Raw genomic sequence first — 25,133 nt, 5'->3', positions numbered from 1 at the left:
GGCGGGGCTAATTTTAATATTCATAGAACTGCATAAACTAAATGAAGCAAGTGTGTAGAGCATTCAAACTATTTTAAGGCATGAATTTAAAAAAAAAACTTTTTTATGCACGTTATGTAATTTTGGTGATCAAAGATGAGATTTACGGGATACCATTAACTAGGGGGACTTTAAGATTAACTCTGTGCAGCCTAGTCATTATCACAAACTAAATCCATTTACAATGTAAATTATATATATGTGACACACACATACACACACACTATACTAATTTGCTTGAAGTTGCTAAAGCGTTAGCCTGGTCAGTAAAGGACACTAGCCTATATGGTCTATTTCACCACATGAGCTTGAAACGTTCAGATAAAAAGCGCCCGTTTGGCTTTTTGCTTTTAACCAAAAGGTCCCAAGGGTGCTGAGCGAAGCCTCGCCAACGTAGTAGGCTGCCTAAAGAGTTATCCGTGAAGTTAGGAAGCTACATGAGAACTCAACATGATCCAGTCCCGCTTCCAGCCAGAGACAGACACACACAGTAGCTGCTCGGACACGATCGAGCCGTACACTCTTTGGGAAAGACGAGATTCGAGCTGTATTCACGTTCCGGGGTGTGAATGAAACCCTCTAGTGTTGGGCAGATAGTGGAGAGCCGCAGTTGCTGAGCGCAGTGCTGTTGAATATCAGCAGATGGGATGGAAGACACTCAAATTATAGTGTTGCTCTAGTTTAGCGACTAACAAGAGAACTTTGTAAGTGCATTTTTATATTTTTAAGCAATTACATTTGCTATTAAAATAAATATTTAATTATACAATTAAATTATAGCTATATAGCCTGATTTAATAATTAATATAAATAGTAGTTTTTTTTACACTTTAATTAATTTGCTTATTGGTGTTAATTGATTTATGTACTAAAATATTATCCACAGCATTATTGATTAAGGGAAATATATTGAATATGCACAGTTTTAATTAGCTTACAGCCTAAATCTTTTCTTTTTTATTATTTTAAATCAGGAGAAATATTTCAAATCCGTTCGTTCACAGGGGCATTATAACAGTTGGCTATAAGGACATTTTCCTGGACAGACTTTTGGAGAGCTCCACATTGTCATTGGCTCATGGCACTACATGGAGAGCAGCGATGAACACGACAGTCTTCAGTAAGTTAGATCGGTTGCGTTTTGAGGAGACCGAGCCGAATGTGGAGAGAACAAGTAGGAGCTATTTAGAGGTGATTGATGGACAACATTCAGATTTACTGACAAGCCACACAGTGATGGATGGCACCGAAGCTCTCAAACACAGACGAAATGGGTATGTATCTGCTCCATTGAACGATGCATGAAACGGTCTAAATGAATGTGATTCACTATTAATGTAGCATTACCGTAGAAACTTTAAATTGACCCTTGTTTTTCATTGTCCACACTCCATATAGATAAGTAAATATTCTGGAACCATTCATGTTTATTTATACTTTTCATATTACGTATGACGTTGTGGAAAAAAATAACAAGCCAGTTGTAAGTGTAATAACAAGCCAGTTTTGTTCAACTGGTTAATAATTAGGCTAGAACAAGAAAAAAATATGACGATTATTGAATATTTTCACGAGGTGGTAGTTTGTTTATAAATGGCTAAACATACAAAAATGCCTTAAATTTTTAAGTACAATCAATTTGGATGTTTAGGTAATTTCAACTTAAATGACATTAAACACTTGTATAGCCTATCTTATTTTTTTTTAAAAAGTTGAAAATTGCTTAACTTGTTTTGATGAGTTAAAGCAATGTAAAAACATATGCTGTAATAACATATTGATCACATAATTGTTTTACAGCATAGGAAAGCAGTATAGCCTACATCCTCACTGGAAGTGAGATATTTCTTATCTTTGTACTTCCTATCATGGAAAAATAACAGAGATGTGCTCATCAAACTCATACTCATCATTTCTTTCTGTTATTTATCTATTATAACCAGTCAGGCATCACTATATATGTAAGGTAAAAAAAGGAATGTTACACATACTTGGTCCACAGTGACATCTGCTGATTGTCTCAGTTCTGGATATCTACATAATCTAATTGGACATCCACTATTTTCTTTCAAATGGTCCATTATTTTGAGCAGAAATGCTCTGCGCTTTGTTTACAATATCACTGGTCTCTTGCCAGTCATGGAAAATGTTTGGATTATGCACTGACAGCGCAATAATTTGTTAATATAGTGTGGTGAGTGGTATGGATGCTTTGTTGATGGTTTGTCAAAACTAAAGGCTCAAAAAGCAACTGGATCTCCCATTAAAAGTCATTTTTTGTTAGCAAGTTTTGCATGAAAAGATTCCAAGGAGTCATTATGAAATCAGCAAAGTAATGGAGGTGGAAAATGATTTGTTACACGATAAATTATTTGTTGAGTTAAACAAATCAGCTTGCATCTCTTTAAGAGACTTGCGGTATAGATGACTAATGATGTATATTCCCTGTGAAATTGCATTACAGTTGGTTACAGATGTTGGATTTTAATAGAAATCATCAATAATGTATAATTGAATGTTTCCCCCATTGACATTGCCACAAACTTTTAATATAAAAGGTTCAGTGTAAAACCTTTTACATTACATTGGGGTGGTGATGGCGCATTGGATAAGACACATGCCTTTGGTGTGAGAGACCCGGGTTCGAATCCACTGTCACCAATGTGTCAAGACACTTAACCCCTAGTTGCTCCAGAGGCGTGCAACCTCTGACATATATAGCAATTGCAAGTCGCTTTGGATAAAAGTGTCAGATAAATGTAAATGAACTTCAGCCAATCTGGAATTTAAATTGCACCTTTGCCTCTCCGTGTTGTTTTTCTTGAGCAGCGGAGGGAAGGTTCGACACAAACGTCAGGCCCTGCAGGATATGGCTCGACCGCTGAAGCAGTGGCTCTATAAGCACAGGGACAACCCTTACCCCACCAAAACTGAGAAGATACTGCTGGCTCTGGGCTCCCATATGACCCTGGTCCAGGTGAGGGGCAAAGCAAGCACACAGATCCCATCAGATCAGGAGGATTGCTATATGCTATGACAAAAACAATTACAGAATGTAGAAGTCCAGATCTGATCTTATTAGGTCTATTAATACATTTTGAACAAACAACATACACAACAATGTACAATGCCATTGATATGAAGCCACTGGTGGATTACAGCCCAAAAATGCCTGTATACTGTAATATAAGCATAAAATGCATAGTTAGAATTAAAAAATACAATGAGATGAGGGATGAGAAAACATATCTTTTGTATTTGACATTAAAGTCCACATGAAGCAGAAGTTCCCTTTTGTGACGTATATCCGAGAGAAACGGCTTCTCGAACTTGGAAAAAATGTAGGGCGGGACTTAATTTTGTCCACGGGGAATCGATTGGGTCATTGGATGGTTGTGGTTTGCTATTGGCCGATCTCATGTGAGTGACAGGTTGCCCCGCCCTCACGCCAGTAAACGCGTCATCAGAAAAGAGAAGAGATGAGCTGCAAGAGGAAGGGGAAGTTATTTTGATTAAAATTTATGACGTCACGTGAATTTAAAAACGGATAAATAATTTTAAATAAATGCTGCAATATTTATAAAAAAAAAAAAGAACTGTCCATTATGATTTCATAGTGATTTTAAATGCCTCACACAGCCAATCAAACTCTTTTGTGCAAATTAATCTGTTTCTTTTTATACTAATACAAGTATGAACTTATAATTCTACTAATAAAAATGTTTTATTGATCTTCTCCTGTTATTTGTCCAAATAACTCTGACTGGAATTTATAATAACTCATTTATTAAACAGAGATCATGTCATTCTAACAGTTATGCAGATTGTTGGGCCTGTGCAGTTCTTGGTCATTTTGAAAAATTGAAATGCATTCATTTTAAATGCTAAACAATTTTGGTACTACGTTGAGTCATCACTAAATGTTTAATGTCAAATCTGGGCAAAAACAACTGGCATGAATGGAAAAAATGACATAAACCCTATATTTAGTATCTTGCAGGCATGGCCATATCAACGTTAATATACACAAATTCTTTATCTGCACCTACCCAGGTGTATTCAACATTTTCAGACCATTGGTTTTTAAGGATCTGTTAAATCGCTCCAAAATTTCAATTGAATTTCTTGGTGCAACTTGGAATTCATTAGTCTTTCTGATTGTAAACTGTCCAAGCTGTTTACAACTGGGAACTGTTATATTCCCACTGCTCAAACTTATGGCAATTGTTAAATCTGTACTGTTCGTGAACTAGTGTTCCAGTAGTGCTGTGGAATAACCTTCAACAGTTGTGAGACAGGCACATTAGTGGTTTCCCCTCGTCTTTACCGTTTCGCTGATGGTACATTCACACACATTATCAAGTTCACTAGTAGTCTGTTGAAGCACCACTCATAGGAGTAACAATCATACTGAATTTCTTCCATTTGTAAACCATCATCTGATTATGGAGGGTGGAGGGCCAAGTCTGGAAATGATTATGCAACCCTTCCAGTCTTATGAACTTCAACAGGTCACTTTCTGAGCTCTACTGAAATCTCTTTTGATTGAGTTGTATTACACATAAACAGAATCATCTCGTATACAGCAGGGTATTTTGATACCGCAGAGCAGTTCGGTCTAAATACATTGAAGTACCTCCCTCTACAACTCTTCAGAGTCACATATGTTTTTCATTGATGATCTGACAAAACAGCACAATAATTAATTTATAGTCCAAGATATTTTGTAATTGCATTTTTTAGGGAAAAAAAGAATTAATACACCCTGACAAAGTCATCATTATTATGAACATTGTATTTATAACTAGATGCAATTCATTTCTGCAACTGAAGCACGGGTTGCTTGAATGATGCATATAATACCTTGCTTTCTATTTACTCCCTGCAACCTTATTTCTGCTGTTGACACACTATTTTGACTGTAAATTTTAGGGATGCACGATATATCGGCCACCAGTTTTAATATTATCGCTATTGGCCAAATAAATATATAGAAAATTTGGCCGATATATGAAAGCTGATAAATAATGTATTATTTTTTCTTTTAGCCGCAGCCCATTCTCACCCCCAAGGCGTCACTTAACTGACGCCTTGGGAAGCATTTGGACATGCTTCAATATCTGACGCTTTAGGCGCCCTTTAGCGTCAGTTAAATGACGCCCTAGGATCGCGTGTACCCTACCCCCACCCCACACCTTAACCTAACCGCGTCCTCTAACGGGCGCTTTCCTTTAGCGTCAGTTAGATGACGCCCTAGGATCGCGTCATGTAAGTGACGCTAAAGGGCGCCTAAAACGTCAAATATTGAAGCATGGTCAAAGGTGACGCCTTGGGGTGAGAATGCGTTGTTAGCCAAGACACTTCACTGTTTTGAATTACTTAAAATATGATTGGAATCACTTCAAGAAGGAAAATACGGTTAAGTGCAACATGAGCAGTGCAAGTCTGTCATATAGGCTACATAAAATTATAATGAGAACATCTTTTAATGCCTTTTAATGGTGAGACTTTTGTTTTTTTAAACAGGCTCTCAAAAATGATATCAAAGTTTGGATTTATATTTACCGGCAAACATCGGTTAGCGGCTTTCAAATATAAAGAGTTATCGGTATCGGCCATTATTACATATCGGTGTATCCCTAGTAAAATCAGAAGGATGGAAATATTCCATTGTAAAAGTAGGAATAAATTATTGAATTGTATGCACTGGTATGTGAATATTATTAATATTATATAAATGAGAAAACTGCAAACAAACAACAAACGCAACAGTTTAACGGTGGCCCAACTCTAAAGAGTAAATGAACAACAACTAGATTGACTGAAAACAATATGACTGTTTGCCTCATTTTTGAACTATTCATTGAAACATTATACATGACAATGCAAGCAAAAGGTGTTCCTGATTAAACAATTACTCATTCGTGTTTTTCAGGTCTCAAATTGGTTTGCGAACGCGAGGCGTAGGCTCAAGAACACAGTCCGACAGCCTGACTTGAGCTGGGCTTTACGTATAAAACTGTACAACAAATATGTACAAGGCAACGCTGAGAGACTCAGCATTAGCAGTGATGACGCAACATCAGACGGTACGGGCGGATGTGTGAGATTTACTAATTATACAGACATATTTTGATGCCTTCCCAGATAGCACAAGTCTATTTGATGTGTTTTTAAGAGTGTTTGCTCATCTGCAATATGTCTATAAGACGTTTCCTGTCAGATGTTGAATAGACGTTTAGAAGATGTCAGTTTAACATGCATTCTAAATGTATTACATTCTAATAATATATTACATCTTAAAGACATCTTCTAAACGTCTATTTGACATCTGACAGGAAACGTCCAATAGACCTACCTATTGCAGATGAGCAAACATTTAAAAATACGTCTTCCAGATGTAAACACTTCATCAGATAGACTTGTGCTACCTGGGTTCTGACAAAATGCGGTAACTGTGATAGCACACATACATCTGCAAGATGTCTGTTAAAGATCCCTTCATCTGGAAAGCATCTGCTGTTTACTAACATCTGATAGACATCTTTAAGATGTCAGTTTAACATACATTCTAAATCATTACATCTTAAAGACATCTTCAAAACATCTATTTGACATCTGACAGGAAACGTCCTATAGACGTATTGCAGATGAGTAAACACTCTAAAAAATACGTCTTCTAGATGTAAACGCACACATCAAATAGACATCTCTGTGATGTACGTGTGCTATCAGGGAACTGCCCAGATAGCACAAGTCTATTTGATGTGATGTTTACATCTAGAAGACGTATTTTTAAGAGTGTTTGTTCATCTGCAATACGTCTATAGGACGTTTCCTGTCAGATGTCAAATAGACGTTTATAAGATGTCAGTTTAACATGCATTCTAAATCATTACATCTTAAAGACATCTTCTAAACAGCTATGCGACATCTGACAGGAAACGTCCTATAGACGTCTTGCAGATGAGTAAACACTCTAAAAAATACGTCTTCTAGATGTAAACGAACACATCAAATAGACATCTCTGTGATCTACGTGTGCTATCAGGGAACTGCCCAGATAGCACAAGTCTATTTGATGTGATGTTTACATCTAGAAGACGTATTTTTAAGAGTGTTTGCTCATCTGCAATACGTCTATTGGACGTTTCCTGTCAGATGTCAAATAGACGCTTATAAGATGTCAGTTTAACATGCATTCTAAATCATTACATCTTAAAGACATCTTCTAAACATCTATGCGACATCTGACAGGAAACGTCCTATAGACGTCTTGCAGATGAGTAAACACTCTAAAAAATACGTCTTCTAGATGTAAACGAACACATTAAATAGACATCTCTGTGATCTACGTGTGCTATCAGGGAACTGCCCAGATAGCACAAGTCTATTTGATGTGATGTTTACATCTGGAAGACGTATTTTAAAGAGTGTTTGTTCATCTGCAATACGTCTATTGGACGTTTCCTGTCAGATGTCAAATAGACGTTTATAAGATGTCAGTTTAACATGCATTCTAAATCATTAAATCTTAAAGACATCTTCTAAACGTCTATGTGACATCTGATAGGAAACATCCTATAGACGTATTGCAGATGAGTAAACACTCTAAAAAATACGTCTTCTAGATGTAAACGAACACATCAAATAGACTTGTGCTATCTAGGCAGTTCCCTGATAGCACACGTAGATCACAGAGATGTCTATTTGATGTGTGCGTTTACATCTAGAAGACGTATTTTTTAGAGTGTTTGTTCATCTGCAATACGTCTATAGGACGTTTCCTGTCAGATGTCAAATAGACGTTTAGAAGATGTCAGTTTAACATGCATTCTAAATCATTACATCTTAAAGACATCTTCTAAACGTCTATGTGACATCTGACAGGAAACGTCCTATAGACATATTGCAGATGAGCAAACACTCTTAAAAACAGGTCTTCCAGACTTGTGATATCTGGGTGTAAACAAGATTTTATATCCATTTAAGCATAGTCGAACTCAGTTTTGACTTTGAAAAAGGTGTAGTTACTGCATTTTGCCTTCACCCCAGCAATATAGTAATTTAAATGTATTGTTATGTCAAGTTTTAGTTTGATGTGTTATTGATTCCACAGATGGGGATAATCCTTTACAGATGCAGGCTAGCGAATCCGACTATAACAGACCCACGCACAAGAGCGTTATTCAGGACAACAGAGGCAAAGTGGTGGGGCGAAGTACAGACCCCTCGGTTTGTGATGATTACGTGTCTCCGCCAAAATACAAGAACAGCTTGCTAAACCGCTATCTAAATGATTCCCTTCGGCACGTAATGGCCTCCGAAAAAGTTATGGACTCGCGGAAGAGGAACCATTCTGGATCGTTTAGCTCCAACGAGTATGAGGACGATTTGCTCTCGCCCTCATCAGAAGCTGAGGCAAACTTCACCTACCGTACAGGTAAGAGCTGTCGCAGACTTTCAAGCTTCCAAATTGTAAGAATGGAAAGAGGATATAGGTTGTCATACATTTTGTATTTGTATACGGTTAAAGGGATAGTGCTCTCAATCATAATTGAATCAATTTCATGTCTTTGCAAACTTTCAAAAGTTGTTAGGCATCATATTCACATTTGCTCCTTTCCATATTTAAAGCAAAGTGCACCAAAAAATTAGTCAACACAACTCATGATCTGTTTATTTAAATAATGATGAAAAGTCTTTGAATAGTTTTAACATGTTATTGAGGGGGGAGGCACATACAAAATATGCAGTTATGGTGGGTTCCCAGTATGTAAGATCTGCTGCTGCTGCATGAATAGACATACATAAATCCCGTAGCAGATCTAGGCAGGTGGAGCTGGGGAGGTGGAGGGTTTCACAGGAACTCTTATCGCTGCTGCACGACCATCTAACAGCGAGAACTGAAGCAGAATATTTAAATGTTGAGCATGCAATCTCATTGGCTGAAGGATCAGCAGAAGCCAATCAGCTTGTGCCCTCTGTTTTATGACAGAACTAGAATTGTGTAGGGCTGCTTCATTGACAAAGCTATGTTAGGAGTTCAGGGGATAAACTACAGTCATATGGACAACTTTAACAGTACTTATATATATAGTGTGTTTTCTTTTTTCTTTGGATGTTGACAAGCCCTGGTCACCATTCAATTCCATTGTGTGGAAAAGTGCAGCATCAACACTATGCTAAACTTCTCCTTTTGTGTTCCATGAAAACAAGACATTCACAAAGGTTTTGAATGACATAGTTTGCAGCTTTAAGTTACTGTACTTGATGTGTTAACTTAAGATGGGAAAAATTTGAGTAAATTTAAAAAAATGGTTCACATTTTAATTCGATTGTCATCTTTAGTCATTCTACTACCTACCTATAAGTAACTTTGCAACTACATGTTAACAAAATCACATTAGAGTATTAGTAGACTGTCTGCTTAAAGGGTTAGTTCACCCAAAAATGAAAATTCTGTCAGTATTTACTCACCCTCATGTTGTTCCAACCCCGTAAGACCTTCGTTCATCTTCGGAAGACAAATTAAGATATTTAAGATATTAAGATCACTCCTGTATACTAGTCCATAGGCTTCTTGAGGGAATGACACTTGCTGGCATCTAAAAGTTATTAAAGACATCGTTAAAATAGTCCAAGTGACTACAGTGGCTCAATCTTAAGTTTATCAAACGACGAGAACACTTTTTGTGCGCCAAAACAAACAAAAATAACGACTTTATTTCAACTATTCACTTCCTTCTCCATGGGCCTGTAGTCAGTTAACGTAGTGTGATTGCATAGAGCTACGTCACACGTAGGCTCACTATTGGCCAACGCTGGTCATGTGTGTGATGCGTGTGACGTACAATAACAGAAGCTTACGCTATTAAACTAGTAACCTGACTCGAGGCAGAGAGAGAAATAAAAGAATAGTTGAAATAAAGTCGTTATTTTTGTTGTTTTTTGCGCACAAAAAGTGTTCTCGTCGCTTGATAAACTTAAGATTGAGCCACTGTAGTCACTTGGACTATTTTAACGATGTCTTTAATGACTTTTCGAGTCCATCAATTGTCATTCCCTCAAGAAGCCTATGGACTAGTATGCAGGAGCGATCTTAATATCCAACGCATTCTCACCCCAAGGTGTCACCTTTGACCATGCTTCAATATTTGACGTTTTAGGCGCCCTTTAGCGTCACTTACATGACGCGATCCTACGGCAGTTAGAGGACGCGGTTAGGTTTAGGTGTGGGGTGGGGGTAGGGTACACGCGATCCTAGGGCGTCATCTAACTGACGCTAAAGGGCGCCTAAAGCGTCAGATATTGAAGCATGTCCAAATGCTTCCCAAGGCGTCAGTTAAGTGACGCCTTGGGGGTGAGAATGGGCTGTAATATCTTAAATATCTTAATTTGTGTTCCGAAGATGAACGAAGGTCTTACGGGGTTGGAACAACATGAGGGTGAGTAAATACTGGCACAATTTTCATTTTTGGGTAAACTAACCCTTTAATATCTGCTAACTCTTTATTTTGATGCTCTAAGTCAACTTATTCTTTTAACCCGAACCTTAACACCCAACCATAACCTAACAGTCTACTGGCAGTATACTAATACTCTAATGAGAGTTAGTTGACATGTAGTTGCAAAGTTACTTATAGTTCGTAGAATGTCTAAAGTTGACTATCGAAATAAAGTGGAACCAAAAAAATGAAATGGAGACAAATGCATTGAGAGACTTTGTGAATCCCATTAGACATAATAATAAAATTGAATGTAAAGCTGCGGTTTCGTATGGTTTGATTGGTGAGTGGAACGTTCCTGGACTCTGTTCTGTCGTAGCTTATAGGAACACCTGCTGATGCCTCATGAAAGCAAATGCTTTAGTGTTGCCAGAGGAGTTGAGTCAAATTCATCATTAACATAATTCCACCGCAACATTTCAAAATGTTCTACCGCTCTGTTTATTTTGCCTCTGTGCCCTTTTGGAATGGTCCCGTTTTGGGAAAATGTTGGAATGCTCTGCTTTTTTTTTTTCGTTTATGATGCAGTATTGCATGAGTACATAAAAAAATGCAGGTGTATGTTATGAACGTTAGCGTTCTAACGATGCACATACGTTTATTTATAACATTATGGACTACATGCTTTATGATGATTAATATGTTTTTGATATGGAAATTACTTTTTTAAATTCTTCTTTCAGATCAAATAGGCGCGTGTTCAGGAAATAATTTTTCTTTTGATCACACTATGTCCTGTCCAGAACAAAAACAGAAAATATTTTCTGTAATGCCTTTTTGTCCTGATTTTTGCCAAACATGATAAGGACATTAGTCCTTAGTTGGCTAGCTCATAGTTGGCTTTTGGGAAACGCATCCCTGGCTGGTTTCACAGACAAGGATTAAGCCTAGTCCCGACTAAAATGCATTGAGCTGTTTTAACTGAAAGGAACTTGCACTTACTTATCTTAAAATATGTCACTGTCATTGTTTTGTCTCAAGATACACACCAGTAATGTTTTTTTCTTTTTCTTTATAATGGCTATTTATAAAAGCTACTTAAATGTCCTAATTGAACTTAGGGCTAATCCTGGTTTACTCTAAGCCTTGTCTGTGAAACTGGGCTTATCATCAAATATTACAAATACATAAGACAAACAACATACATAAAGAAAGTTCTCATTTTAATTTAAACTTTAATCACTCAACCCAGACAGCAAAATAGTGTCGGCCCAGATCCGGCCAACATGTATGTATTCCACATGTACCAGATGTGGGCAGGATCCGGGACGACACTATGTTGCTGTCTGGGAATGCATAGTCTGAGCCCAATTTTACTTATTTTTACTCAGTTTTTTTGTCATCGCAGAACTTATTGACTCGTGGCGATACCTCTGTGTGACTTATAATGGCCAAAATACTCGTAAATGTTCCCTTTAAAATGTGATCACAAACTTTTGAACACCATTCTCACAGCTATCAGTAGCTGAGCATATGATCCGTTCCGAACTACAGAGTTATGCTGTGAAAATATTGACCTTTTTGCTTTATGATATTTATGTGGAAAACCATTTGATTTTTTATCTGGAACGGTCTCAAGGTCAAAGGCACGCTTCACTGGTACAATGACATTTCAGCACTGACTGTGTGAAATTGACACTTCACAACACAACCTAACCCCTAACCTTATAAGTAAAATAATTACAGCTAATCAAGCAAAAGTTTTAATGTCAATGGTACAAATCTACAAACGACAGAAACTGAACAACTGCTTTTTTTGGAATGAAGGAAACATTCCCGTCAGCCTCTGGTTTTACAGTGGCTTTGAGGGAGCAGTTTTGTTGTTACTTTATACATTTATTATTATGGCAGGTTAGGAGCAAGATGAAATATCAAAATAACTGCCAAGGAAATGACTGAACTGTCATTTTTGAAAACTAAAATTGACTTTTTTGTCCATTTGGGACATGTCAGGCAGGTTTGTCAGACTGGATGTGAAATAATATACAGAAATTAAAGTTAGTGACTAGGGACTGTAAGAAGAATCAGAGCGATAGTCCATACAAATGCAGTGTATTTCTCAAACCTCATTACGAGCAAATTCAAATTAGGTTACGATTGGTTATGAGACACACGAGAATCAGTACGTGCATGAATATTGGTGATGACGTTCCACACACAAAGCTATCATGAAAGGAGACAGGTCGTATGGATACTATGATGATTCTTATTTTTATTTACCATTCTTTTCATTGTATGGAAAAGCGCAGCTTGAACATTATTCAGAATATCTGTTTATGTTTCTTGGAAGAAAATTGAATATTCATTTTGGAATGAACTATTTCTTTTACATGGGATTTTGTGGTTTATTCATTAAGCAAATTTGCGATGTCAGTCTTTAAATGAGATGTTGGTCTTTGTACTGTATTTCACTGTCAATTCAATGTCCTTCAAAGTAGTTATTACTCCACCACGTGCGAAACCAACGTGGTTGAACGATACTTTACAACAATGGGTTTCGGGAAACAGTCGTGATTAGTTGATTTCTCCAACGATACATCGTACTATGATAGTGAACCTGCGGACTACATGGTTGTACGGGAAACGCACCCCAGTTAGGTAATAACATGATATTTTTCTTCTGAAACAAGAGCAGATGTCACTTTGGCTATTGGATCATGTTAACTAAGTGCAAACAATCTACTCAGGCATTGTTTCTACATTAATTCGGGCTTTTGCATTCAATCCAATCAATTCCTGATTGATACAATCCCTTTTTTCCTCATCAAAAATCCTGTTTTACTTGAAAACGTATTACATTGCAGAAGTAAAATGGGTTGCGAACAGGTATTCGTGTCGATTTTAAGTGTGAGTTTGTTGAATTTTCCAGACCATGCTAGCTGGAAAGATTACCCTGCCACATATCTGAAATATTTTGGAATTTAAGGAGATTGATTTTTTTCCAGTGAAAATTCACTTAAGATACAGATTTGTTAAGAAAACACAGCACAGTTTTATCACCCTTTTTCTATATTTGTTTTATATTTTGATCTCAGTTTATAGCTAATTTGATTTTTGGCTAATAGAGCCCTTCCTGTCTTTAGCCAGAGGAACTGGTGTTTTTCCTCAGGTTGAGTCAATCCGAAGCATCTGTGGACAATAGAAGTGAAGTTAAAAGATGACAGACATTCAGTAGCACATAGGAACCAAAGCCAAATGATTTATTAATGGTTTATAGTAGTTCTTGGCACAAATACTGTTTGAGAAATCCGAGTTGGAGATGTTTTAGGCAAAGAAAATTAAAAATAGCGCTTTGTGTGCTCATGCCCGTCGTCCAACTTTCCCTCTCATGGCTCCCATAAGAAAGATTTTTCTTTGCTAACCTCGATGCTTTCAACAGAAAAGAGAGACAGCTTCACTATTACAACCCGATTTATGTACAACAAAAGACCGATATTAATCTGATTCTTAAGGATGACTGTGAATATAAGTAAATTATGTCTATGAATTTTTAATGGATGGATCTCAATTTGTTTGTGTCCTCCCTCCAAACATGATCTTTCCTGTCATTAATTTTGCATTGATGGCAACATTAAATAGCTTGTCAATGTCAAAGTTTATCTGCAAAGAAAATCTCAATTCTAGTTTGTTGCTTTGTCAGTATTTTTCAGTCTTTAATTTCTTCCAGTTAGTTATTAAAACTTAACTCAAAAATGAAAATTCTGTCATTTAATGACCCTCATGTTGTTCCAAACCCATATGTCTTTCCTCCATATTTCACAAAAGGAGATATTTTAAAGAATGTGCTGGTTGTTCTGTTTCATGCAATTGTAAAGACGTTTTCAAGCTTCATAAAGAACCATTAAAGTGTGATAAAGGTGTAGTCTATATCACTCATACTCTGTATTCCAAGTCTTTTGAAGCTTTTTCTGAAGAACAGATCAAAAGTTACTTCACCAGCCTTGCCGTTCTGAGAGTTCATGAGAGAAGAAGCGCTTTCTGTATGATGGGTCCAAAATAAATAAGATCTTTGCAATTAATCAGTTGATACGGTTCAGAAAAAAGATTCATTCACAAATCGAACATAATGTGCCTTCAGAACACAGAATATAGAGCACAGGTTTTATGAAATACTTTTATAGTGCTTTTGCATTCTTTTTGAAGCTTTAGCCTAAGTCTCCAGTCCAATGCAATTGTATTGAAAAGATGTATCCTTTTGTGTTCCACAGAAGAAAGAATGGCACACGAGTAGAACGACTAACATTAAATACTAGTTTTCTAGGTGAAAAGATTAGCAATCCATCATATTTTTCCAAAATGACACTTTTTTCAGGTATATAACGGACAATAACAAGATTAAATAGAGATATTATGTTTGACTTTTTCTTCAGGCTGATATTCCCTGATATAACCAATTCTTAACCATATCTGTTCAAGTAATTTATTATAGACAATACGAAAATTCGTTTTTCTCAGTGTTTTGAGGCAGTTTATCAGGAAGTGACGGACAGTTTTGTTCTCTTCACCTCGTTGGATGGAAATGCGGCTTTATTCGCAAATGTTTTACGCAAAATGCTACATTTGCTCAACTTTAGATGGAAACATACCTATAGTGACATCTTTGTTTTCATGTTGGGTGAACTGTCCCTTTAGAGTGCCCCTATTGGGATTAGTCTACTCTGCTCTGATTGGTCAGATGACACAGTCTGTTGGGATTGGTCTACTCTACTCTGATTGGTCAGATGACCCAGTCTGTTGTGATTGGTCTACTCTGTTGTGATTGGTCTACTCTGCTCTGATTGGTCAGATGACCCAGTCTGTTGGGATTGGTTTACTCTTTTCGGTCAGATAGTCCAGTCTGTTGGGATTGGTCTACTCTGCTCTGATTGGTCAGATGACACAGTCTGTTGTGATTGGTCTACTCTGCTCTGATTGGTCAGATGACCCAGTCTGTTGTGATTGGTCTGTTCTGCTCAGATTGGTCAGATGACCCAGTCTGTTGTGATTGGTCTACTCTGTTGTGATTGGTCTACTCTGCTCTGATTGGACAGATGACCCAGTCTGTTGGGATTGGTCTTCTCTGCTCGGTCAGATAGTCCAGTCTGTTGTAATTGGTCTACTCTGCTCTGATTGGACAAATGGTCCAGTCTGTTGTGATTGGTCTACTCTGCTCAGATTGGTCAGATGACCCAGTCTGTTGTGATTGGTCTACTCTGCTCTGATTGGTCAGATGACACAGTCTGTTGGGATTAGTCTACTCTGCTCTGATTGGTTAGATGACCCAGTCTTTTTTTTTTTTTTTTTGATTGGTTCACTCTGCTCTGATTGGTCAGATGACCCAGTCTGTTGGAATTGGTCTACTCTGCTCTGATTGGACAAATGGTCCAGTCTGTTGTGATTGGTCTACAGCAGGGGTGCCCAATCCTGTTTCTGCCGATCGACTGTCCAGCACAGTTCATCTCAAACCCTAATTAAACACACCTGAAGCAACCAATTAAGGTCTTTGGGATCACTTGAAAATTAAAGGCAGGTGTGTTTGATTAGGGTTGGAGATTAACTGTGCAGGACAGTCGATCGGCAGGAGCAGGATTGGGCACCCCTGGTTTACAGTGTGCGTCGGAAAACGACGGGAAACGTAAGAATAGAATTAATAATAACTCATTTTCAGTTCAGAATCGATTTTTTCATTTAGGAGAAAATATTGTTCCCTTTCGTAGTCACTTCGAGTTACGTCAGAAGTGACGGAGATTGGGGGTTTCGCATAGAAGCCAATCCTCTTCGAGTATTTAAACACGAGCCAATGGCATGCAATGCCTTGGGGCTGCGGAAATTTGCATAGCGTACTCCGCCCTACTCCGTGAGTATAAAAGGAGGAAGTGAACGCAACCGCAGTATGTTTTCCCTTCGGAGCCAAGAGAACCTCTTCACTCCTAAAAGCTGATTCAAGACTCTTCGAGAACGAGCGTCCTCTTCAGTGTTGGTGTGACGGCGGTACCCAGCGAGATTTTGCATTGCCTGCGATCTGAGCAGTGGTCTGCCAGACTTTGCACTTCTCCCTGGTAGCTTCAGCGCTGAAAGAGTGAATTTCTCCTTTCTCATAAAAGTGAAAGTGAAAGAGCTGCACGCGGCACGTCTTTTTAAAGATGGTTCGCCCGTGCCCTTCTGGATGTGGTAGATTTCTGTCATCATCTGATGGTCACGAACGCTGCTTTGTATGCCTGGGCATTCAGCATGCAGCAGCAGCGTTCGTGGATGACTCATGTTCCTTCTGTGGGAGCATGACCATCTCCACACTGAGGTCGAGGCTCAATGATCTCACTAGAGTGAGAGCCCCGGTCCCCCCTACTCGATCGGCTTCCTTCACGAAAGGGGGCCCGTCGACCCGGGGACCCGGTGATCTAACGGTGACGGTGTGGGATAAAGCCCCGACGATTCCTCGGGCCACACCTCCCGCCTCAGTGCGTGAGCCAGCGAGCGCTAGCTCGACTCGGTCGGTTGTCTCTTCGGCGGCACTGGCTGCTTCGAGCAGCGCTCCAGATGATGATGCGATGTCTATCACAGCATCACTAGGCGGGCTTGAGTCCTCGGGAGAGGAAGATGCGGCTGCGTTGCCCCCTTCGGGAGTGCCAGCGTTGCCCGTGTCAGATCCCGAGCTGACGGCCATGCTGTCTCGAGCCGCTGGGAGTATCGGGCTAGAATGGAAACCTCCATCCTGCCCCGATCTCTCGCGGATGGATAATTGGTATCTGGACAAAGCTGCCGCCGCAAGGCCACGGCCAACTCCAATACCTTTTTTCCCCGAGCTGCATGCGGAGTTATCGCGCTCTTGGGGGGCTCCTTTGTCCACTCGAGAGCGCGATCTCTCCCCCGCCTTTCCCCCCCTCGACGGCGGGGCCGCCCGTGGGTACACTGGGATGCCCCCGGTGGAGCGCTCTGTTGCGATGCAGCTGTGTCCACAGAGCGCCTCCACCCGTGGTCCTCCTAAGCACCCATCCAAAGCCTGTGGGTTCTCGTCTGCTATGGCGGCGCGATCCTATAGAGCGGCGGGACAGGCGGCTTCCGCTTTGCATGCCATGAGCACTTTGCAGGTCTTCCAAGCGAAGATGCTCAGAGACATGCACGAGGGCGGGACTGACTCGACGGCATTTAAAGATTTGCGGTCCGCCACTGACCTTGCTCTCCGGGCAACGAAAGTGGCCGCTCGCGCCGTCGGTCAGGTGATGGCCACTTCGGTGGTTCAGGAGCACCATCTCTGGCTCAACCTGGCAGACACGCGGAGCGCTGAGCGGACTCGTCTGCTCGACGCTCCGCTCTCCCAGGTTGGCCTTTTCGGCGGTGCGGTCGAGGACTTCGCCCAGCAGTTCTCCACCGCCCAGAAGCAGACGGAGGCCATTAAACACATCCTGCCCCGGCGACCAGCTGCTGCCTCCACCCAGTCATCGGCGCAGGTGCCTCCCGCTGCTCGCCGCCGAGGACGCCCCCCTGCGGCTCCCCTCCCTCCCGCCCGGCCCCAGCAGCAGCCTTCACCCGGGCCCCGGCGTCGAGGAGGCCGCAGGCCGGCGTCACAGCCCCCTCAGGCCGCTCGCCCCGCTAAACGCCAGGCCAAGCGAAGATCCTGACACGGGCCGCTCAGTGACGATCTCGAGTCTTTCCCAGGAGGCGGTAGCAGGCCCCCTCCTTCCCCCGGTGGAGGGCCGGGGGAGAATCTTTTGTTCTCAGCTCCCCGCTGCTCACCCACGGGTGGGCAGCACCCTGAACTGGTTAAAGAAAGACTTGACATCCTCACTGAGCTCACAGACTGGAGTGGGTGCGCTCGATGCCCCCGTGCGTCAGCCCACACACTCCTCTCTGTCTCTGAGGGCGCGGAAGGGTGCGTGTGTCGTCCCAGGGCTACACCAATCCCTTCCCCCTCTGTCGCCAGACCCCCGGCAGAACAGACCCCCGTGGAACGCTCCGCTTTCCCTGGTCCCTTCTGTCGGGGAGCGGGCTTCGACGCATCCGTTCAAAATGCTCACGGCCAATACCGTTCAAAATGCTCACGGCCAAACGCATTTTCGAATGTGTTCGGTATCAGGATTGGTTTGCAGCGATCGACCTGAAGGACGCGTACTTCCATGTGTCCATCTTACCTCGACACAGACCGTTTCTTCGGTTTGCCTTCGAGGGCCAGGCATATCAGTACGCCGTTCTCCCATTCGGGTTAGCTCTGTCCCCTCGCGTCTTCACGAAGATCGTCGAGGCAGCCCTTGTTCCCCTTCGCGAACACGGGGTTCGCATCCTGAATTATCTCGACGACTGGCTGATACTAGCACACTCTCGAGCTCAGCTTTGCGAACACAGAGACTTGGTGCTCCGGCACCTAGCCCGTTTGGGCCTTCGGGTCAACCGGGAAAAGAGCAAACTTTGCCCCGTGCAGAGGATCTCTTTTCTCGGCATGGAGATAGACTCGGTCGCCATGTCCGCGCAGCTCACGAACGAGCGCGCGCACTCACTGCTGGCTTGCCTTCGTCAGTTCGAGGGCAAGAGTGCGGTTCCACTGAAACTTTTTCAGAGGCTCCTGGGGCATATGGCATCCGCGGCCGCGGCAACGCCGCTCGGTTTGCTTCATATGAGACCGCTTCAGCTGTGGCTTCGCGATCGAGTCCCGAGGTGGGCATGGCATCGCGGCTCGCTCCGAGTCCCAGTGACTCCGGCATGCCGGCGAACCTTCTTTCCGTGGTCGAACCTCAGCTTTTTACGGACAGGTGTCCCTATTCAGCGAGTTTCCAGACATCTCGTCGTCTCCACGGATGCATCTACCACGGGTTGGGGTGCCATGTGCAATGGGCATGCAGCCGCCGGTTCCTGGACAGGAGCCCAGCGCCTCATGCACATCAATTGCCTCGAGCTGCTGGCGGTACGGCTCGCCCTGCACCGCTTCAGAGCGTTGCTCAAGGGCCAGCATGTGCTTGTCCGCTCAGACAACACTACGGCTGTAGCGTACATCAACCACCAGGGGGGTCTACGCTCGCGCCAGTTGTCGCAGCTCGCCCGCCACCTCTTGATATGGAGTCAGAAGCACCTGAGGTCCCTTCGTGCAGTTTACATTCCTGGAGACCGGAACTGGGCAGCCGACGAGCTGTCTCGGGTCCGTCCCATCTCCGGCGAGTGGCGACTCCATCCCCAGTCTGGAAAGAGTTCGGGGAGGCACAGATAGATCTGTTCGCCTCTCGGGACTCAGCCCACTGCGCCCAGTTTTTTTCTCTGACCTGGGGCACTCTCGGTTCGGATGCGCTGGCGCACAGCTGGCCACGGGGCCCACGCAAGTATGCGTTTCCCCCAGTGAGCCTCCTTGCACGGGTGTTGTGCAAGATCAAGCAGGACGAGGAGCAGGTCTTGCTGGTAGCCCCCTACTGGCCCACCAAGACGTGGTTCTCCGATCTCATGCTCCTCGCGACAGCACCTCCTTGGCCTATTCCTCTGAGACAAGACCTACTCTCTCAGAGACGGGGCACTCTGTGGCACCCTCGTCCCGATCTTTGGAGGCTGCACGTGTGGCTCCTGGACGGGACGAGGCAGGTTTGAGTTCGCTGCCACCCGCGGTGGCGGCAACCATCACTTCCGCAAGAGCGTCGTCCACGAGACACCTTTATGCGTTGAAGTGGAACCTCTTCGTCAATTGGTGCTCTTCTCGCGGAGAAGACCCCCGGAGATGTTCGATCAGTGTCGTGCTTTCCTTCCTGCAAGAAGGGTTGGAGCGCAGGCTGTCGCCCTCCACCCTTAAGGTTTACGTCGCGGCCATTGCCGCTTCTCATGAAGCAGTGGAAGGTAAGTCCTTAGGGAAGCACGACCTGGTCATCAGGTTCCTGAGGGGAGCGAGGAGGCTGCATCCGCCTCGTCCTCCCCTCGTACCCTCTTGGGACCTCTCGGTAGTTTTAAGTGCTCTGCAGAGGCCTCCCTTTGAGCCTTTGCAATCGGTAGAGTTAAAGTTTCTGTCCATGAAGACAGCACTCCTGGTTGCATTGGCCTCCATCAAGAGGGTGGGGGACCTGCACGCATTCTCCGTTGACGAGGCGTGCCTGGAGTTCGGGCCGGCTTACTCTCACGTGATCTTGAGACCCCGGCCTGGATATGTGCCCAAGGTTCCCACCACTCCCTTCCGGGACCAGGTGGTGAACCTGCAAGCGCTGCCCCGGAGGAGGCAGACCCAGCCTTGGCACTACTCTGTCCGGTACGTGCTCTCCGCACTTATGTCGACAGAACGCAGTGTTTCAGGACCTCAGACCAGCTCTTTGTCTGTCATGGAGGGAGCCAGAAGGGAAGGGCTCTCTCAAAGCAACGGCTGTCCCACTGGATAGTGGATGCCATTGCTTTGTCCTACCAGCAGCAAGGCCTTCCGTGCCCCCTTGGTGTGACGGCCCATTCCACTCGGAGTGTAGCCTCCTCTTGGGCTTTAGCGCACGGCGCCTCGCTAACAGACATCTGCAGAGCTGCAGGCTGGGCGACACCCAACACCTTCGCCAGATTCTATAATCTGCGAATTGAGCCGGTATCCTCTCACGTACTCGTTTCGGCCAGTTCTGGATCCGCTCAGGTGTCTTCGCTTGCTCGCCACTCCACTCCCCGGACTGGATAAGTGCGATATTCCTCAGTTCTTCCATTAAAGTCTTGAGTCCTCCAGCACCAACGATGCGGGCACCACTGCGTTGCTCTGGATGCTAGCTAGGTGCCTCCATGCGCACGGTTCCCCATGGTAACCGTCTCATGTGTATTATCCACTGTAAGCCTCTCTGAGCATGTGTCTTCCCTTGGCAAGCCATCTGCCACCCCTGGAGTTTAAATTAGTAGCCACCTGCGGTTGGTACTCCAGTGTTCCATATGCGTTCCTATGTGGCCATATGTGTATTCATAAGTCCTCCCTTCGGTAGGCAGCTGGTAGCATGTCCCCTTCGGGATATGTTTCCCAGTGTACCTTGGTAATCCTGTGTCAAAGTCGGATCCCCAAAAAAAAAAAAAAAAAAAGAGGTAAGGCTCGGGGGTTCAGTCTTTCGCAGGGCACTGGAAGACAGCTTGAAGATGGCGTGATGGCACAGACCCCCAATCTCCGTCACTTCTGACGTAACTCGAAGTGACTACGAAAGGGAACGTCTCGGTTACGTATGTAACCCTCGTTCCCTGAGTAGGGAACGGAGACGTTACGTCTCCCTGCCACTTCTGCTGTATCGCTGGGTAGATGCCGAGTTCAGTCTTGGCTCCTCAGCGAAGACATACTGCGGTTGCGTTCACTTCCTCCTTTTATACTCACGGAGTAGGGCGGAGTACGCTATGCAAATTTCCGCAGCCCCAAGGCATTGCATGCCATTGGCTCGTGTTTAAATACTCGAAGAGGATTGGCTTCTATGCGAAACCCCCAATCTCCGTCACTTCTGACGTAACGTCTCCGTTCCCTACTCAGGGAACGAGGGTTACATACGTAACCGAGACGCTATTTGCTGTGCACTGTGCTATTTAAAACTTTGCAGACCACACACACAAACAGCTAGCCTATATTACACTCTGCATGAAAGTTAATATTCAAAAAAGCAAAACAGAGGCACAACTTCGAAATCATTTAAATAGTCATTAGCTAAAGGAAAGGGTGTAATAATTTTCAAATGCAAATCAGTTGCAGAGTGGTGGAACAACGTGTCTGTTTCTGACACAGAGCAGATATCCTTTTTCCATCTCGAGAGCGCAGGGGAAGCATAATTGCATTTATGTTGGCCTGAGCGCATGAATGTGGCTGTAGGAACAGACTGCGGAGCTCCACTTAAACCTCCCCGAGCTCGGCAAACACCCTCTTATTCACCCATGTACAAGCACACGTAAGAACACGTTTACACATCCATTCTGTCGATATGGGTAGAGAGGAGCTCAGGGACGTTTCATTAGCTGCAGAAACGATGTGCCAACTTTTAGCAAAGTCCAATTTATAACTCATTTCACCTAACTGTATTTTCAGTGACGCTGGACTGTGGCAAGCGCCAGAGCGACAGGTAAGAATGCTGTCGACTAATGAATCATAAGGTTTTTAGGTACTGCTAAAACTCCTCATTAACCATGTCCTCTCTATTTGGCAACAGCAGCGCTCGTAAAGGTGGCGGAGGAGGAAACAATGAGACTTACTGGAAAGAGCTCCACGCCGCCATGGCCCTGACCAACCTGGCCCAAGGGAAGGAGAGCACAGCGCCAGGCACCACCAGCTGTATCATCCAGAAGTCTTCCCATATAGCGGAGATTAAGACTGTCAAAGTGCCCGTGCAACCCCAACATTAGTGGCTAACGGACTGGACAGCGGTCTGTACTTGGTCAAAATTGCTAGAAGACTACCTGAACACTTGACTATGTACTACATGCAGTAATTTAGTTGAAAATGATCCACAGCAGCCTTTTCTGAGAGAAAAAATACATGTTGACCAGTGTGCCTAATTTTTTTTTACCACTGTCTGTTGAAAAATGACGCAGAGAGGAGAGTTTGATGTGTGGATGGTCGCTACCACTAAACACAGAAGCACATAAATCTGACTCTTTCTGATTTATACTGTCATCATTTCTGAAATGCAGTGGCTAAAATGTAATATATTCATCATATATGTATTCATTTTCCTAAGTTATGTTCATTTTTGATTCTAATTGACACAGGATTATTGTCATCCTATGGCAATGGCATATAAATGTGGATTCTTGTGTTTTGTTTTGGCAGGTATGACATGTGAAGGAAGATTATTTCCTTTTTTTAATGGATAGCTTTTAAATGCATTCATGTGTCATTGCCTGTGAAGTTTATCATGCAAAACAGAGTCAGGTGAGAGCAAATAAAAGTTTCTCAATAAAATACAGTTGCGCTTTGATAAAATGTGCTCCTCTCATCTCGGTTTGATTTCTATGGAAGCCCATTTTGTCAGAGTATAGAAAAAGTAATCGTGAGATACAATTTTAATAAGAAAGTAAGTCACATTGTCACATCATATAAATATACATTTTGAGAAATAAGCAAGCAATTGCAAGATATAAAGTCGCAATTACAAGAAATACTTAAAAGTTTTTTGGTGACGAAAGACGAAAAGTTTTTATGAACAAGTCATTGAATCATACACTCGACTGATTCGATCAAAAATGCTGTGAACATGACTACTTAATAATGTTAACAAATACTTGATAATTAGGTGAGAAAAAATTACACTAGGAAACTTCTGTTGTAAAATATTAATAATAATAATATCACACTCACGTTCAAGATGAAGCAATGTTATTTTAATATTATTTGTATCAAATTTGTAAAATGATTATATATAACAATACAACACTAAGATGTTGTCATTAATTAATAAAAAGCAATAACCTTTTTAACCGTTCATATTTTATTTAATTTTCTTGTGTGTCAGAAATGGTCTGCCATAATTTTCACCTAATCCAGTGTAAAATATACAGGGTCAGAGCCACATTTCACTCCAATCTGATAAAGAAACAGCACTACCCATGCCGAAACAGTTACCAGTGATATCTTCAAAGAGCTTTGGCCATGTTGGATAAGCATTTGCATTTCAGTTATGTACCTGATAGCTCTTCTAGATAGGCTGTTTGAACAGTCCGTTATGTTTGAGTCTCACTGTGTGCATTAAAACGGTTCGTCCAGCAGTAAGAATGTGGTATTGAATATACAGTCCGCCCTGTTATATCTCCTTACAGACCTGACCGCATGCTCTGTGTTTTGCTCTCCAGTCTTATTTCTCCCCACCCATGCTTCAAGGAAGACTAAAACATAATATTCCCCATTCTTCTCATCTAATCATTCAGTGGTCAAATGCACCTGCTGAATCAACACAAAGAGCCCAATACAAATAGTAAAACACCTCTAACTGAAATGGAGAGGGAGCAGGAGTCAGTGTAACATCGGTGGAAATCTGTTGATTTTGATGTAGTTTCAGTTTCAGGCATCATGAGGGCCATAGAGATGTTTAAGTAAAAGTTGAATTCAATGCTTATAGAATCTGATTGTTTCTTGCAGTGGGTTGAGTGAACTTTGGACAGATCCTACCACACACATGCCATCAAAATCACAATTAGAAATGACTTACTGTATCTACAAAATAATTTAAGGCTAATTCTTTGTAAAAATGGAGATTTGCCAAAATTATAAATTAAAAAGGCATTTTCTGAAATGTGATTTTTTTAAGTCCCCCTGTAGTCTCATGAAAACTCATGATCACCAAAATTACATATTTAAACTTTTATTTTCCTTTGGGGAAAAAATATTCATGCCTTAAAATAGCTTCAATGTAAACACCAATTGCTTAATTTAAAGGTGCATTGTGTAATATTTAGGAGGATCTATTGACAGAAATGCAATATTTGTATACATAACTATGTTTTCAATGGTGTATAGACCTTACTTATGAACCGTTGTGTGTTTATTACCTTAAAATGAGCCTTTTCTATCTCTCACACCGCGGGTCCGCTTACATTGAAATGCGCAAAAATGTTTCTACAGTGGCCCTAAATGGACAAACACGTTTCGTCACTATGTTGTTCTTCGTGCAAGAAAGCTAGCTAAAGTCAGCGAATAAAACACTGACACAATGATGAATA

The 25,133-nt window shown here is 42.2% G+C and overlaps 1 protein-coding gene across 2 annotated transcripts; it reads left to right on the top strand.

The window, feature by feature from the left end:
- Positions 1 to 565: 565 nt before the first annotated feature.
- mkxb (mohawk homeobox b) lies at positions 566 to 23,884 on the top strand. 2 transcript variants are annotated; one of them, XM_039649569.2, is made up of 7 exons: positions 566 to 743; positions 1,044 to 1,313; positions 2,869 to 3,016; positions 5,975 to 6,128; positions 8,159 to 8,482; positions 22,507 to 22,540; positions 22,631 to 23,884. In XM_039649569.2, exons 2-7 carry the CDS (start codon positions 1,141 to 1,143, stop codon positions 22,818 to 22,820), a joined length of 1,023 nt encoding a protein of 340 aa, XP_039505503.2. In that variant the 5' UTR covers positions 566 to 743; positions 1,044 to 1,140; the 3' UTR covers positions 22,821 to 23,884. The 2 variants fall into 2 exon arrangements, with proteins under 2 accessions (XP_039505503.2, XP_039505500.2); XM_039649566.2 differs by having other exon boundaries at positions 22,628 to 23,884.
- Positions 23,885 to 25,133: the final 1,249 nt, after the last annotated feature.

This window comes from Pimephales promelas, chromosome 5 (genome assembly GCF_988280905.1).
Source record: "Pimephales promelas chromosome 5, fPimPro1.hap1.1, whole genome shotgun sequence".
Taxonomy (NCBI): domain Eukaryota; kingdom Metazoa; phylum Chordata; class Actinopteri; order Cypriniformes; family Leuciscidae; genus Pimephales; species Pimephales promelas.
The sequence above is the reverse complement of the archived record's forward strand: the minus strand, read 5'-3'. Positions and strand labels throughout refer to the sequence as shown.